This window comes from Quercus lobata, chromosome 12 (genome assembly GCF_001633185.2).
Source record: "Quercus lobata isolate SW786 chromosome 12, ValleyOak3.0 Primary Assembly, whole genome shotgun sequence".
Classification (NCBI taxonomy): Eukaryota; Viridiplantae; Streptophyta; class Magnoliopsida; order Fagales; family Fagaceae; genus Quercus; species Quercus lobata.
In genome coordinates, this window is record NC_044915.1 from 8086736 (window position 1) to 8101897 (window position 15162).

At 33.7% G+C, this 15162-nt stretch overlaps 1 protein-coding gene across 12 annotated transcripts; it reads right to left on the minus strand.

Moving 5' to 3' along the window:
• Nucleotides 1-2124: 2124 nt before the first annotated feature.
• LOC115972186 (disease resistance-like protein DSC1) lies at nt 2125-15133 on the minus strand. 12 transcript variants are annotated; one of them, XM_031092373.1, is made up of 15 exons: nt 13702-15133; nt 12925-13543; nt 11231-11329; nt 11067-11104; nt 8559-8692; nt 7120-7235; nt 6921-7014; nt 6769-6792; nt 5585-5677; nt 5392-5480; nt 4528-4651; nt 3884-3940; nt 3626-3715; nt 3452-3529; nt 2146-2596 (listed from the first exon to the last, which is right to left on the minus strand). In XM_031092373.1, exons 1-2 carry the CDS (start codon nt 15109-15111, stop codon nt 13082-13084), a joined length of 1872 nt encoding a protein of 623 aa, XP_030948233.1. In that variant the 5' UTR covers nt 15112-15133; the 3' UTR covers nt 2146-2596; nt 3452-3529; nt 3626-3715; nt 3884-3940; nt 4528-4651; nt 5392-5480; nt 5585-5677; nt 6769-6792; nt 6921-7014; nt 7120-7235; nt 8559-8692; nt 11067-11104; nt 11231-11329; nt 12925-13081. The 12 variants fall into 12 exon arrangements, with proteins under 12 accessions (XP_030948241.1, XP_030948242.1, XP_030948243.1 ...); XM_031092371.1 differs by having other exon boundaries at nt 3618-3715; XM_031092381.1 differs by lacking the exon at nt 11231-11329 and having other exon boundaries at nt 2125-2596; nt 3618-3715.
• Between the last annotated feature and the right edge of the window lie 29 nt (nt 15134-15162).

Below are 15162 nucleotides of genomic sequence, written 5' to 3' on the forward strand. Positions count from 1 at the left end.
TTCCTGTTCCCCAACCCCCAACACCCCCCCCCCCCCAAAGATCAGAATTACCACATCTAAATAGGTCGAGCAGTACATATGCAGGTAATGTTCAATTTGGACTTGACAGTTAAACAATTCAAAATTAAAACATAATAGTTTGTTTGTTAACAAGCTTATAAATATGATCTTGATTTAAGATTGGGGTTATCTAAGTTTGTTAATATATGTATAAGATATCAAAAAATTACTTTTAATTTATCGATAGTATAAACCATCCATATTGTAGTAAAAATGACATGTGATTAACAATACGCGGTTGATAAATATAATCTTTGTAAGTCATAATTAAAATCCATCTATTTAATTAACTAAAATAATATATTCTTAATTATAATTCAATTATTTATAATTTTCATAAATTAGTGAAGGGGGTAAGAAATTGTATTCATGCTATTTCTTTTATAGGAGAAAAGAATGGCATAGTTTTCCTCAAACCACAAAATTATCAAGAGTAATTGTAGTGATAATATTAATAGTCATGTGTCTTATTTAAATAATTTTATCAATCATGTGATTTAATATAGGTGAATGGTTTTATGAACCATAACAGATACCCTGAAAGAGACACCTCAAATCCATTTCGAAGGAAAACATTATCCATAAAATAATAAGTTAACCAACAAATTTTATAACAAGTTATTGCTCAACCAAAAAACAAAAATCAAACCTAAATATGTTATCTAATATCTAGTTTAATCAACTCTTGTTTGATATAAAGTTAAATTAACTAATCTTAAAATTTTAATAGGTTTAACTTTTGATGATATTCGTTTTGATGCGAGTTGTTATAATCAATTACGTTATTCTCATGTAAAGAGAGAAGGTAATAAGGTTACTCATTCATTAGTACAATATGCTATAGAAATTTCAGATTTTGTTGTGTGGATGAAAGATGTTCCATCGCATTTGTTTTCTGTTGTCAAAGCTGACATTGTTGGTTTTCATTAATGAAAATTTTCCATGTTTCGTCCCTCCAAAAAAAAAAAAAAAAAAAAACTTCTGCATACACTTATGTTGACAAGTTGAAAATTACTCTCCAGTATTGCATATTTGCATATGTTTATTCAAACATTATATTTGTAAAGAACCTAAGTTTTTAGCTTCAAGAAGTGGAAAACACAACGGCCCTATATTGTTACCGAGGAGATATTTATGGTGAAAATCACCAATCCAAGGAAATCGCCCACAAAAGTTGGGAATAGATTTGCTTGTCCAATAAATAATTGTTATTCTCATGAATACTACATACACAAAAATTTTTGTCAACTGTTGAGGTAACAAATTGTTCTTGGTAGGAAAAAAAACGAAGTTAATAATAAATTCAAATAAGATAGTAAAAACTTTATCTACTCAATTGTTATAAAATATAGTTGTGAAAATTGTTGTTTATAGCATTGCTCTTTTCTCGTAGAAGATTTTGTCCTTATGAAGAGTTTCACTATTAATTAACGGGATGACTACTTGTCATTTTGAATTTAAAGCCATCCATGGGATTTGATGCATGTTTGTTGACTACATAGCCGTAGTAACCGTAGGCTGTCTTTGTCTAATGGCAAAAGTATTACAGCAGTAATTTCCTTTGTAAAATTTTGGATGAATATCACAGGTGTATGCAGTATTAGTTTCATTATTTCACAATGAACATGTCCAACATGTTTGACTAGCAATTTCAAATGTAATTCCTGCATGTTTTCCAATGTTGGGTGTGATCATATTCAATTGTGTTAAGAGAGAGAGAGAGAGAGAGAGAGAGAGGGAGGGGGGGGGGGGGACTAATCATATGTTCATCTTTCAACAAAGCTTTTTTTTTTTTTTTTTTTTTAAATTATTATTATTTTTTTGGGACTTTCCACCAACCTTCAATTTCATCTCTATACATGGTGGATGCATATAGATGAAGAAGACAAAATATAGAACAGCAGGGAATCAATAGGACATAAGATACGCCTTGTAAATCAGCAACGTTGCCTACTCTCCTTTATGAAGAGAACAGGGATTTGAATTCCTCTCCCATTGTTATAACTTATAACTATCATTTTTTTTTTTTAATAGTACGTAAGATATCGCAAAATAAACAGTAAATAACAAAAATTTCCAAAAATATATTATGAAGTGCAGATCAAATATCTTATAAGTGTAGCAAATCATGGTGTGAAACAACACGATCTACACATTTTTCCAGTTTTCCTCAAATAGGAATGATATTTCAGTCGGGGAAGAAATAATCACACAGACCACTTCCAATTGGAGCTAATGAATCCCAGCAGTAGTTTGAGAGACTAATATTCGGGAAAGTATGATCACTCTGCAGAAAAATTACTAGAAAGAAATCCATACTCAACTAGAGTCTAGACCAGCTCTATAAAACAGGCGTTACCAGCAGCATCACGAACTAAGCTGATGTTCCATCCATGAGATGGAAAATCATCATTGCAATCTCATTCGATGATCCTTTTCTAAATTTATAACAAGCACTCCAAAGTAATTTCCAACCCATTGCTGGTGGGGCAAATCCTGGAATATCCCTGATGTCCTTGTTGTTTGGATTCACGAGCTGAAATAAAATAAAAAAATAAATAATTCACTAAAAAATTCATTTAACCAAATGGAAAGAAATGGGCAATGCACTCTTATAAAGCCAGCTGTTTCTCAAGTTATTAATGGCTTTTGGCAGTCACATGAGACTTGCAAAACATGGAATGTTCTTGGTGACTTAAGACACCCTCTCACTATACATGGTGTAAGACCTGTTGAAATGAATAACATAGAAGCAGTGAAAGGTTCTTAAATGATCTAAGAACCGTAAAACAAATTTTCTGGACAATGCAGTTATGAAAACAACCAAACGATTCATCCTCGAACTCAAACTTATATGCAACTTAAGTAGTTAAGTTCCAAAAGAATCCGTAAGTTCCAAGATGACCTCAAGTTGCAATCAGTGCATTACCAATGGACATGAACATGTGACAACTATTAGATTAACTCTTTTACCCACTCATGCACTTGTGTTTGTCTTCTTTTTTTCTTTTGTTTTTAGTAAAGTGATTATTATTTTTAAAAAAAGAGGATATACAGAATTAGATTCTTTTATTTTTTATTTGGTAAGCAAAAAATCACTAAGATTCACTACATTTAACTACAACATTTGGCATTATAAAAGTATCTTCCTGCAACTTTTAAGCAAGTAAGGGTTATACAAACAAGGTCAATCTGAGATCAACTTATTTATAAAAGGTCCACTTGAAGCATAAAACAAGGTAATGCAATACCATATACAGTTATATACATTTAAAAACAATAGTGTCAAGGATTTGGTTCCAATTTGTAATCAGATGGCAAAGGCAAAATCAACTATTTAGAAAATTAAATTTTGTTAATGGCAAAGAAAATGGATGATAAGCTATCTTACCTTTACAATAATGATGGCCATGACTCCAACGGCAATAATAAGGAAGAGTAATGCCATAATACACCTATCAGTTGCAACCTAAAGAAATAAACGAGGCAAGTAAAACATATAACTAATAGTCAATATATGACGAGAACAGGAAGAAGATACACTTTCGGAGATTGACCTGCCTACCAAATTCCTTCACAAGTTGAGAAGCATTCTTGATCAAGAAATGGATAGTCCAGCTCATTAACACTTAACAGCCCAACTCATTTGTTCAGTCTAAACATAAATATAATCGATTTCTTTAGTTTCCATGGCATTGAAATTTTTTGAAAGATTAAACGAAACAAGAGAGAAACTGTAGGGGAGAGACACACAGTTTTTAATTCGATATGAAATATTAAACTGCCGTGAAATCCATATTTTTTAAGCTGAAAAATTACACACCTGATCCTTGAGTGCTGCTGCAGTTTCTGTTCCAACATTGATGGTGTCTTGTACAGTCTACCACAAACAAGGAGATACCGAATTTATTTTTCTTTTGTGATGATTCCATACTTTTTTGAACAGTAAAACTACTTTTATGTTTTCTTGCTCTTTTTTTTTTTTTTTTGGGGGGGGGGGGGGTGGGGAGAGGGAGGGTGTGGGTGTGGGGGGAGATATGAGTTAGTTAAAGACATTCCATAATTTGTTCAGGTCATGATACAAACCAGTGCAAGTGATGCTCAAGGCAAAGCTAAAAAGACTAGTACGTTTTAGAAATACAAGATACAATTCCACCTATAACCTTCTACAAGGAAAGAGAGAAGAATGATCGGAAATAATGATCACACTTCAAAATAAATATTCCATAATTTGTTCAGGTCTTGATGCAAACTAGTGCAAGTGATGTTCAAGGCAGAGCAAAAAAGTTAGTACGTTTTAGAAATACAAGATACAATTCCACCTGTAACCTTCTATAAAGAAATAGAAAAGAATGAGAGGAAATAATGATCACATTTCCAAATAGCCTACGAAACTTATCCCTTTTCAACTCACCAAAATAAATAAAACTAATTTCCTCACAAAATGATCATCAGAGATAATCCAACCTTTTTTGACCTCCAATGGCTTGATCAGTCTCATCCATCATCCGGTTTCCACTATCCATTAGCTGTTGATTTGTCATGGCAGCATGCATATAGCCACTGCCTTAGCATTAAATATGCTTCATAACTGAGAAACATTTAACATATAAACTATAAAGTACTTGAAGCAACATATATTGATATGAAATATATCAAACATAGGGCATGATTCCAGATTAAACTTAAAGGTATGCATTGGTTACTTTAGAAGCAGCAATTTACAATTTCTGAACCATAAAAAAAGGTAGATGTTAACAAATATACTTTAGACACAATACTACTGTGACTCTGATTTCATGACGCCAATGAGAGTGGTTTTTTCATATTATCATTTCTATCTTAACTTATCATGTGTGTGTTTGTGCACTCACTAAATTGCATAAAAAGAATTCTCAATATATATATATAAAATCATCAAAATATCATTAAAGCCATCAATTGGCCAAGTGCTTAGGGTTTTAAAGAGTTACTTGCACCAGCAAATAGCAGCCATCCACGGTAACTTCATCTGTAATATACATTACATCAAACACAAACACTAAAGTAGCTACCCAAACCAACTTCACTGTGAGGCATATGAAGCTGGCATCTTTTCATCTGATACAGACTATTATAACTATTTCTATTAGACAAAATTCCAGGACAAATCCTCAACCAAATAGAAATGTCTTTATCAGGTATCCAAGAATTACAACAAAAATGCATGAGCCATAGGTTTGTATTACTATTTAAACCCATAAATAACTCTTATTTTAGCATGAAAGGCAGCCAAGAGTAGTAGACACATTAGTGACACCTAGCACATGGGTGAAAAAGATGTACACTTACACGATGCTAGTAAGACGTTATCTTCCCCATATCCTTCAGTGCCATGATCAAAGAGATCAATTCTCTTGTTTTTAAGATTTGACACATATCTGTATCCACAACAAATTGAAAATAAATCCTAAGAAAAGAATCAGAAGCATTCAAGTAATTATTCAGTGATAACTAGCACATTGGCGAAAAGATGTATACTTACACGATGCTAGCAAGGCATTATCTTCCCTATATCCTTCAGTGCCTTCATCAAAGAGAACGATTCTACCTTTTGTTTTCAAGATTTGACGCATATCTGTATCCACAACAAATTGAAAATAAATCCTAAGAAAAGAACTAGAAGCATTCAATTAATTATTCAGTGATGCAAAAGATTTGAAAACAAAAGAAATGATATCACAACTCACAAGAACCAATGAGTTTCGGATGGATGTCAAACAAAAATATGATTTTTTATTTTTTATTTTTTTTTAATAACTGCTAGATAAATATATGATCATTTTACAATTAATAACATTTTTTCGATTAGGCAACATTGACCAGAAGACAATCCAATATCTTGACTCATCCAATAAATACTCAACTCAACATAATTAAGCCAGGCATTGGTCCCAACCAATTGGGGCCAACTCCATTAACCCTTGATTGTAGAAGGTCGAAACGTTTTTTTTTTTTTTTTTTTTCTCCATCCCAACATATCAAATACAACTTCAAGCGCTCCAATCTATTTTTCATTTCCTGTTTCACTATTTGTACTGATGTTATTTTTGCCTCTCTCTAACCCTTTTGCTCCTTCAACATGATCAAACCACTCTTTCTACCAGTGAAATTATTACACCTTCATTGCACAAGGCCTATCCAATTGTGCTGCTTCCCTCATTTTGTTCACAGCAGCCATTAGGTGCCACCTTCACTTTAAACAGAAAAAATAATGTCTTTTCAACCAATGATTGGCAGTTGGCACCTTATATCATCTAATTGTAACTTTGAGGCTTTTGTCAACCAATAAACTGTGGAAAGGCTAGCTATGTTTATGGATTCCATTATGATTTATGCCTATAAAACCAATGTCCCCAATCATGTGTCACGTTTGAGAAAGCACAAAATTTAAAACAAAAGGGGCAGTTCACTGTAGCTAGTTGCCAATTTTTTTTTAGATATAGCATCTTTGATGGAGCATGTTTTTAGTGTTTGGAGCTATAAAAATAGCATTTCATTCATTTTACCATCATTGTTGTGAATGCTCTAAAGCATTAAAAAAACTAACAGTAAGAAAAGAACATGCTAAAAATAGAGTTTTTACATGTCAGATGCATTGTAGGTGTACAAAATTATCTCTGCTGTAAGAACCAAAATAATGGTAAATTGTGACTGATGTTAACTTACTGCTTATAAAGAGCAACCTATGATCTGCATAGAGTATGAACATCTTTCAGTACATTTGGAATACAAGATTTAATCAACTGACACAAAACTAAAATTTTGGAAAAAAAATCTATAATATCTAAGGCTAAATAGAAATAAAGATAACAACACACCATTGACTGCTTTTTCTTGTTCAGCATCTTGTTAGTGTCCGGATGATTTCTACTCTCCAAATCCTTGGCTGGTTTGTTGAACACTTTGATAAGCCTGAAAAAGCAAGACTAAATTATCTTTCTGACTGGGAAAGTAAAAATTAACAAAAAAGGAAAAGGATAAACACTTGTTTTATATGGGTAACTAGAACTCACACACCTGCTTGGGATTCAATCCAAGAGCTATCCTCCACCTCTTATTTAGATAGGGAGGAGACAGTATTTGATCCAAGGACCATTTGCAAAAGGAAAATGAAAACACACACAAAACATCAACTGCAGCAGCAGAAGCATTATATAAGACTATTTTCTAGCTTAGCAAAAAAAAAAAGGCTATTTTTTAATAAGTTTTTGCTAGGCCATTAATATTATCCCAAATACCCATCAATGTTTGAACCAGCGACCTCACCCAGCATCCCATACCTATGGGAGGTGGAAGTGCCATGAAGCCCAACAGCCATTGGATAATACAAGACTTATCTCAGATCACCAGCTTTGTTAAGTAGCACTTTCAAGCATCAATTAGTAAAGTAAAACCTTTTCTTTGGGCAGAAATTAAACACCTAAGGTTATAGGAAAATTTTAATTATATCTAGATCTTAACACTGCATAAGTCCTTAAGCATATTATTTACTGAGTTTTACAGGATGTTCAGTATTGGAATTGGAAATAGCTTAAATGGGGTGTAGATCCAGAATCTCAGTCCTACATTACAATATATAACATCTATGTATAAGACTCAATGTCTCACTATGAGTGACAGTGAATCTATAGTTGATACAACAAACATAATCGAAACGCAATAGCTCACCTTTTAACAAGGCCCATTAAGAGTTAAACCATATACTGCAAACATTTAAACTCTACTGAATTACAAGCCTCATGAGTCATGACATGTCATGACAGGTTAAGAAATATGACAACCAGTGAGACAGTTAATCTGTCTGCAGGGTAGTTCACATTATGGACGCTGGTTGTGGGGTTGCTAGTTTCTACATACCATCCCCTAGGATATACAAACACGTCCTTTGCACCAAAAGATGATATGATGAAAACCCAAAGGAAGTGTTGGTGTGCACCAATACAGCATATTCATTGTACAAATTATAACACAATTCCATTGAAAAATTGTAATATTTATTCACTTCTCATTCTTTGATTACCAAACTGAAAAAAGTTTTGCAAACTTCAATTCACTTTTTCATTACTTTTCTTTATCTAACTTCAATTACATGCAAGTGTGCAAAATTTTTTTTTTTTTTTGATAAGTACATGCAAGTGTGCAAATCATAGAGCAAAATCAACATCTAAGGAGCTGAGCTAGGTGCCTTTTTGTAAATCAATATGAATCATAGTCCCAAATGCCAGTAAGGAAAAAAGAAAACATTATTATATATGTCGGACTGTTGGAGAAAAAGAAAAACAAGAATTACAACAAACCGTTAACAGAGAAATAAGAAATCTCAATATGAATTTGTATAGTAGTAGAAGTTTAACAGAAAAAGACATGTTAGTATATGTCCAGGAAAAAAAAAAAAAAAAAAGAGAGGAAGGAAACAACTAGATTATATAATGGTAGGAAGAAAGATGATAACTCACAGGTAAAAGAAGAGGGAAAAAAAATCTCCTTGACTGGATTCCTCACAATCTATGTCTCTTTGATGTCTTGCTTGTTTAACAAACGGAACCCTACTGTCTCCACCTCCATGCTCCAGGTAGCTATTGTGCACTCACTACATTGCATACAAAGAATTCTCAAAAATAAAAATAAAAATTATAAAATCATCAATATAGCGTCCACAAAGATTAAAGCCATCAAATTGGCCAAGCTCAGAGGGTTTTGAATAGTTACTTGCACCAACAGACAGCAGCCATCCACGGTAACTTCATTTGTAATATGCATTACATCAAACTCAATCACTAAAGTAGCCACCCAAACCAACTTCACTGTGATGTATATGAATCTGGCATCTTTTCATTACATACAGAAACTACTAATATTTTCTATTAGACAAAATTCCTTGACAAATCCACAACCAAATAGACATGTGTTTATCAGGTATCCTTAATCATCCAAGCATTACAACAAAAATGCATGAGCCATAGGGTTGTATGAAAATTTAGACCCATAACTAACTCTGATTTTAGCATGAAAGGCTGACAAGAGTAGTAGACACATCAGTGAAAAAGATGTAGCTAGGCATTATTTATATTCTTTGGTGCCCCCCTTCAAAGAGATCGATTCTCTTGTTTTCAAAGAATTGATGCATTTTTGTATCCACAACAAATTGAAAGTAAATCCTAGGAAAAGAATAAGAAGCATTCAAGTAATTATTCAATGATGCAAAAGATTTGAAAACAAAAGAAACGATAATATGACACACAAGAACTCAATGAGTTTCAGATGAATGTCATACAAAAATACAATTTTTTTTTTATACTTCCAGATAAATATATGATCACTTCACAATTATCAACATTTTTCAGATTAGGCAACATTGACCAGAAGATAATCCAAGCATTGGTCCCAACCGATTGGGCCAACTCCATTAATCCCTCTTCTTTTTTTTTTGGTAGCCTTCCTATATAGTTTGAAGTTTTGATGCACATAAGTGTTAAACAGAGAAGGTGATTCAAATTGAATTTACTTAAGGAGATGAGGAGCAGGACAGGTAAAAAATGATGCTGTGGTTGACTACAATAAGAGAACAAAAAAAATGCACAACTTCACCATTAAAATTCAGCTGAACCAGGCGTCTGAGGGAAAGGGATTGTGTCTCTTATATTCTCTATTCCTGTAGCAAATTGCACAAGCCTTTCACAGCCCAATCCAAATCCCGCATGAGGAATTGGCAAACAAGAGATAAAAGTACACCATTACAACAAAGCATAGAAGTAATTTCTTGGTTATCACATAACTACCTTTTAAAAAGAAATAATATATATTATTCTTTAACCATTTTTTAACCCTATAAAATTTAAGTCTGTCAACACAGTAATGAATAAGAGCTGTAACTACAATATTATTCTCGCTCTTCAACTACACTAGTTAGTTGAGATTTCTTATGAAAAGAGCTCAGATTGTCTGCCCATGTGATCCAAATAAAAATGTACTTGCTTATTTGGACTACATTAGGTGTATGTCTTCAGCAAAGTGAGAAATATTATATAAAGCAGCCTACTCACGCTTCTCTTAATTTTCTATTGCAGCCAAAAAAATGCACCCACTTTCCTTTCTGCTCTCATTCCCAAATAATGAATCTTGTATTCATAGAAAGTCGGCACACGTATCTTTTTTCTCCATCCCACCAAATCAAATCTAACTTCAAGTGCTCTAATCTATTTATCATTTCCTTTTTTTGCTATTTGTACCGATGTTATTTTTGCCTCTCTAACCCTTTTTGCTCCTTCAACTTGATCAAATCACTCTTTCTTACCGGTGAAATTATTACATCTTCATTGCACAAGGCCTAGCCATTTTATGCTACTTCTGTCATCTTGTTCACAGTAGGTGCCACCCTCACTTGAAACAGCAAAAATAATGTGTTTTCAACCAATGATTGGTACGTTGTATCATCTAACTGTAACTTTGAGGCTTTTGTCAGCTAATGAACTGTGGAGAGGCCAGCAATGTGTATAGATTCCATTATGATTTATAACTATAAAACCAATGTCCCAAATTATGTTTCACATTTGAGAAAGCACAAAGTTAATTTAAGACACTTAATGCATTGACACATGATATATATATATATATATATATATAGTGGATTTAAAAATTACCTTTGTTGTAAAAAAATGTAACAAAAAATGTACGTCACCAATTTGAATTGGCTTCTCTTATGCATTTAGATTTATTTGACAGAAGGTAATACGGAAAACTGATCATTTTAATGCATAGTTTTCTACGATTTGGCACTCAATTTGGGACACAAAAAATAGTTCAGGACAAAGGGGGCAACATAAAGCATTAAAAAACTAATAGTAAGAAAATAAAAATACTAAAAATAGAGTTTATGACAAGTCAGATGCATTTCAGGTGGATAAAATTATCTCTGCTGCTTTAGAACTGAAAATAATGGTAAATTCTGACTGATGTTAACTTACTGCTTTTTAAGAGCAACATATGAATTCAACTCTTTGATCTGCATAGAGTAGGAACATCATTCATTACATTTGGGATGCAAGATTTAATCAACTGACACAGAACTAAAATTTTGGCAAAAATCTATAATATCTAAGGCTAACTAGAAATAAAGATAACAACACACCATTGACTTTTTTTTTTTTTATCATTCAGCATCTTGTTAGTGTCTGGATCATTTCTACCCTCCAAATCCTTGGCTTGTCTGTCGAACTCTTTGATAAGCCTAAAAAGGCAAGACAAAATTATCTTTCTGACTGGGAAAATAAAAACTAACATAAAAGGAAAAGGAAAACACTTGTTTTATATGGGTAAATAGAACTCAAACACCTGCATGGGATTCAACCCATAAGCTATCCTCCACCTCTTATTTAGGTAGGGAGCAGATGGAATTTGATCCAAGGATCATTTGCAAAAGGAAAATGAAAACACACACACAAAACACCAACAGCAAAAGCAGCAGCAGCAGCATTATATAAGACTATTTTCTAATGAGTTTTTGCTAAGCAATTAAACCACAAACCCATCGACATTTGAACCTGTGGTCTCACCCACCATCCCATTCTTGTAGGAGGTGGAAGTGACATTAAACCCAACAGCAATTGGCTAATACAAGACCTATTTCAGATCACCAATTTTGTTGAGTCACAACTTTCAAGCAACAATTAGTAAAGTAAAACCTGTTCTTTGGGCAGCAATAAAACATCCAAGGTTATAGGCAAATTTTAATTATATCTAGATCTTAACACTGCATAAGTCCTTAAGCATATTATTTACTACGGGAATTGGAAATAGCATAAAGGGGGCGTAGATTCAGAATCTATGGCCTATATTACAATAAATAACATCTATGTATAAGACTCAATGTCTCACTGTCAGTGACGGTGAATCTTTAGTTGATATAACAAACAAAAGCAATACGCAATAGTTCACCTTTTAACAAGGCCTATTAAGACTTAAAATCATATATTGCAAACATTCAAACTTTACTTAATTACAAGACTCATAAGTCATGACATGTGTTTGTATTTATTACTTTGAATTTTGTGTCAGGATCAATGGTTTTTGTTTTTAGTAACATAATTTAAACTTCACTTAATATTGTTGTAAATTCAGGTTGAGAAGAATGACTACCAGTGAGACAGTTGATCTACGTTCTACAGGGTAATTCATGTTTTGGGTGTTGGTTGTGGAGTTGCTAGTTTCTGCATACCATCCCCTGGCATATATATAAATATATAAATATATATATAAACATGTGTCCTTTGCACCAAAAAAAGGATACGGTGAAAATTCAAAGAAAGTGTTGGTGCATACTAAATTATAATATTTTGGGATAATATTAGCTTCTCACACGAGAATAGTATAAATATTGAATAGTTACCCATTTATTAACTTCTCATTCTTTGACTACCAAACAGGAAAAAAAATAAAATTTTTGCAAACTTCAATTCACTTTTTGATAACGTTTCTTTATCTAACTTCAATTGTACGTAGGTGTGCAAATCATAGAGCAAAATCAACATCTGAACCAGGCAAGGTGTCTTTTGTAAATTTCTTTAGCATGAACGACAGACCCAAATGCCGGTAAAGAAAAAAGAAAGCATTATTATATACGTCGGACAGTAACAAGAACTACAAAAATAAAAACCGTTACAGAGGGACAAGAAATCTCAATATGCATTTGAATATTAGTAGAAGTTTAACAGAGCATTACATATGCTTAGCCAAAACAAAAAGAAAAAGAAACAGAGCATTACATATGCAGCACACAAAAAAGAAAAGTGATTTATAATGGTAGGAAGAAAGTTGATAACTCACAGGTTAAAGAAGTGAAGGAAAAGAATTCCCCATCATCCTCATCATGGGCTTCGCTTATTTTGGTTGGGATCTTCAAACCCTAGATTTCATCACCAACTGAAGAAAGTGTCATCATACTCTATTTCACATCTCAATAGGGATCTTCAATGTCTTGCTTTTATACCACACGAAACCCAAATTTCTCCACCTCGAAGCCCCAGCTCTGTATTTCAAGCTCAACTTGATGGAATCCCTTCTTATCAATAGAGCGACCTGGAGTTTTCGGAAGGCGGAATTTGTTCTTGGACACACTGTGCAGCCAAAGGTGATGCGATTCAACTTTACCATATTCTGACCTCAAATAAAAGGAAGTATGGGATCCATTCACAAAAATGCGTCGGTATGCATAATGACGCTCGATGGGTAAGGGTAATAAAACAACGCACAAAACAATTCCCCTCCACTCATCACACCCTGACCCAGACCCAGGCAATTGTATCTTCACTTTTTTTTTTTCATAAGGCCCACGTCCATAACGAGGGCCAACTGAAGTATCACATATGTTCACTTTTTCAAACCATTTCGGAATTTCCCTTCCAGGAATAATATAATATTTCTCAAGTTGTTTACAACTTTGTCCCTGAAATATACAAACCATGATCTTGGGGGTAAATAAATAAAACCCAACACACACAGAGACAGAGACAGAGACAGAGATAGATACCTGAAGAATATTAGCGTAATTTCCCAAGTAGGTGATATTTAGAAAACACACGTAGAGATTAGAGAGAGAGATACCTGAAAAATGTTACTGAAGTTTTGAAAATTTTCAGCCAATTTGAAGCAGTTGAAACACTGGACAGTGAAATTATTTCGGACGGAATCATTTAGTGGTTCTGGGCCTTCTGGCAATCTCTCCAGTGAGGTACAATTGTCTACGCATATAAATTCAACTTGTGACGGAATCTGAATATTTGATAATGATCGAAGGCTTTTGCAACCATCCAAGTAAAGACGTATCAGTCCAGAGAATTGAGAGATGCTTTCAGGAAGGGAAACGAAATCATTTCCCCTTAGATATAAAACAAAACGCTCCGTCATAGGGATGCGGTCAATACCGCTTGGAATTGCCGAAAGGTTGCAGTCACTGAGATCTATATATTGACCTCTTGGCATAGATGTCAATGAAGATGATGACAATTGACATCCCTTGAAAGATAAACTAAGCATGACCTGTTTAAGGTTAATGGTGGAGGAAGGTAACTCTTTTATAGCAGTTCCACCCAAAAAAAGCTCCGCTAGGCTTTCCATATTCTCCAGGTTCTCTGGCAAGTTGGTAATTTTTGAGCATCCAGTAAGATCAAGACGATATACCCTCTTCAAATTACAAATGGTGCTTGGAAGACACACAAGATTTTTGCAATCTTCTAGGTTTAAATCCCAAAGGGCAGTCAAATGTCCAACAGATGATGGCAATACTTCTATTGCTGTTCCTCCAAAATAAAGACTACTCAGATGTTTGAGATTCCCGAGGTTCTCTGGCAAGTTGACAAATTTTGGGCATCTAGAAAGATACATTGCCTTTAGTGACTTCAAACTACAAACGGTACTTGGAAGAAGCACAAACTTTTTGCAATCTTCTAGAGCCAATGCTTCAAGGCCATTCAAAAATTCAATTGATGAAGGCAGCTCCTTTATGGCTGTCCCACTCAAATAAAGGTTCTTTAGACTTGTGATATTCCCCAAGTCCTGTGGCAATTTGTCAAATTTTGAGCATCCAGAAAGGTTAAGATTGTTAAGCGATGTCAAGCTACAAATGATGTTAGGAAGATGCACTAAATTTTTGCAATTCTTCAAGATCAAAGTATTAAGGCCAGTCAAACATTCAACTGATGAAGGTAATTCTATGATAGCAACGCCTTCCAAAAGAAGTTCCTCTAAGTGCTTCATGTTTCCCACATATTCTGGAATTTTCTTGACTTTGGAACAACCAGTAAGATTAAGAGTCACAAGAGATTTCCATTCAAACTTGTTTGGAAGACTAGTTAGTTCTTGGCACTTCTTTAGATTAAGAAGTTTAAGGTTTTCCAATTTTCCAATGGATGGGTCAAGCGTGCGTAACTTTGAACACCCTTCAAGAACTAATTCCTCAAGCTTTGGAACTCCATTAAAGTTGGGGGCTTTAATCAAGTTCGAGGAGCCAGCCATATTGATGGACTTCAACTTGTCAAAATTCGATTAAAAGAAAAGAGAAAGTTT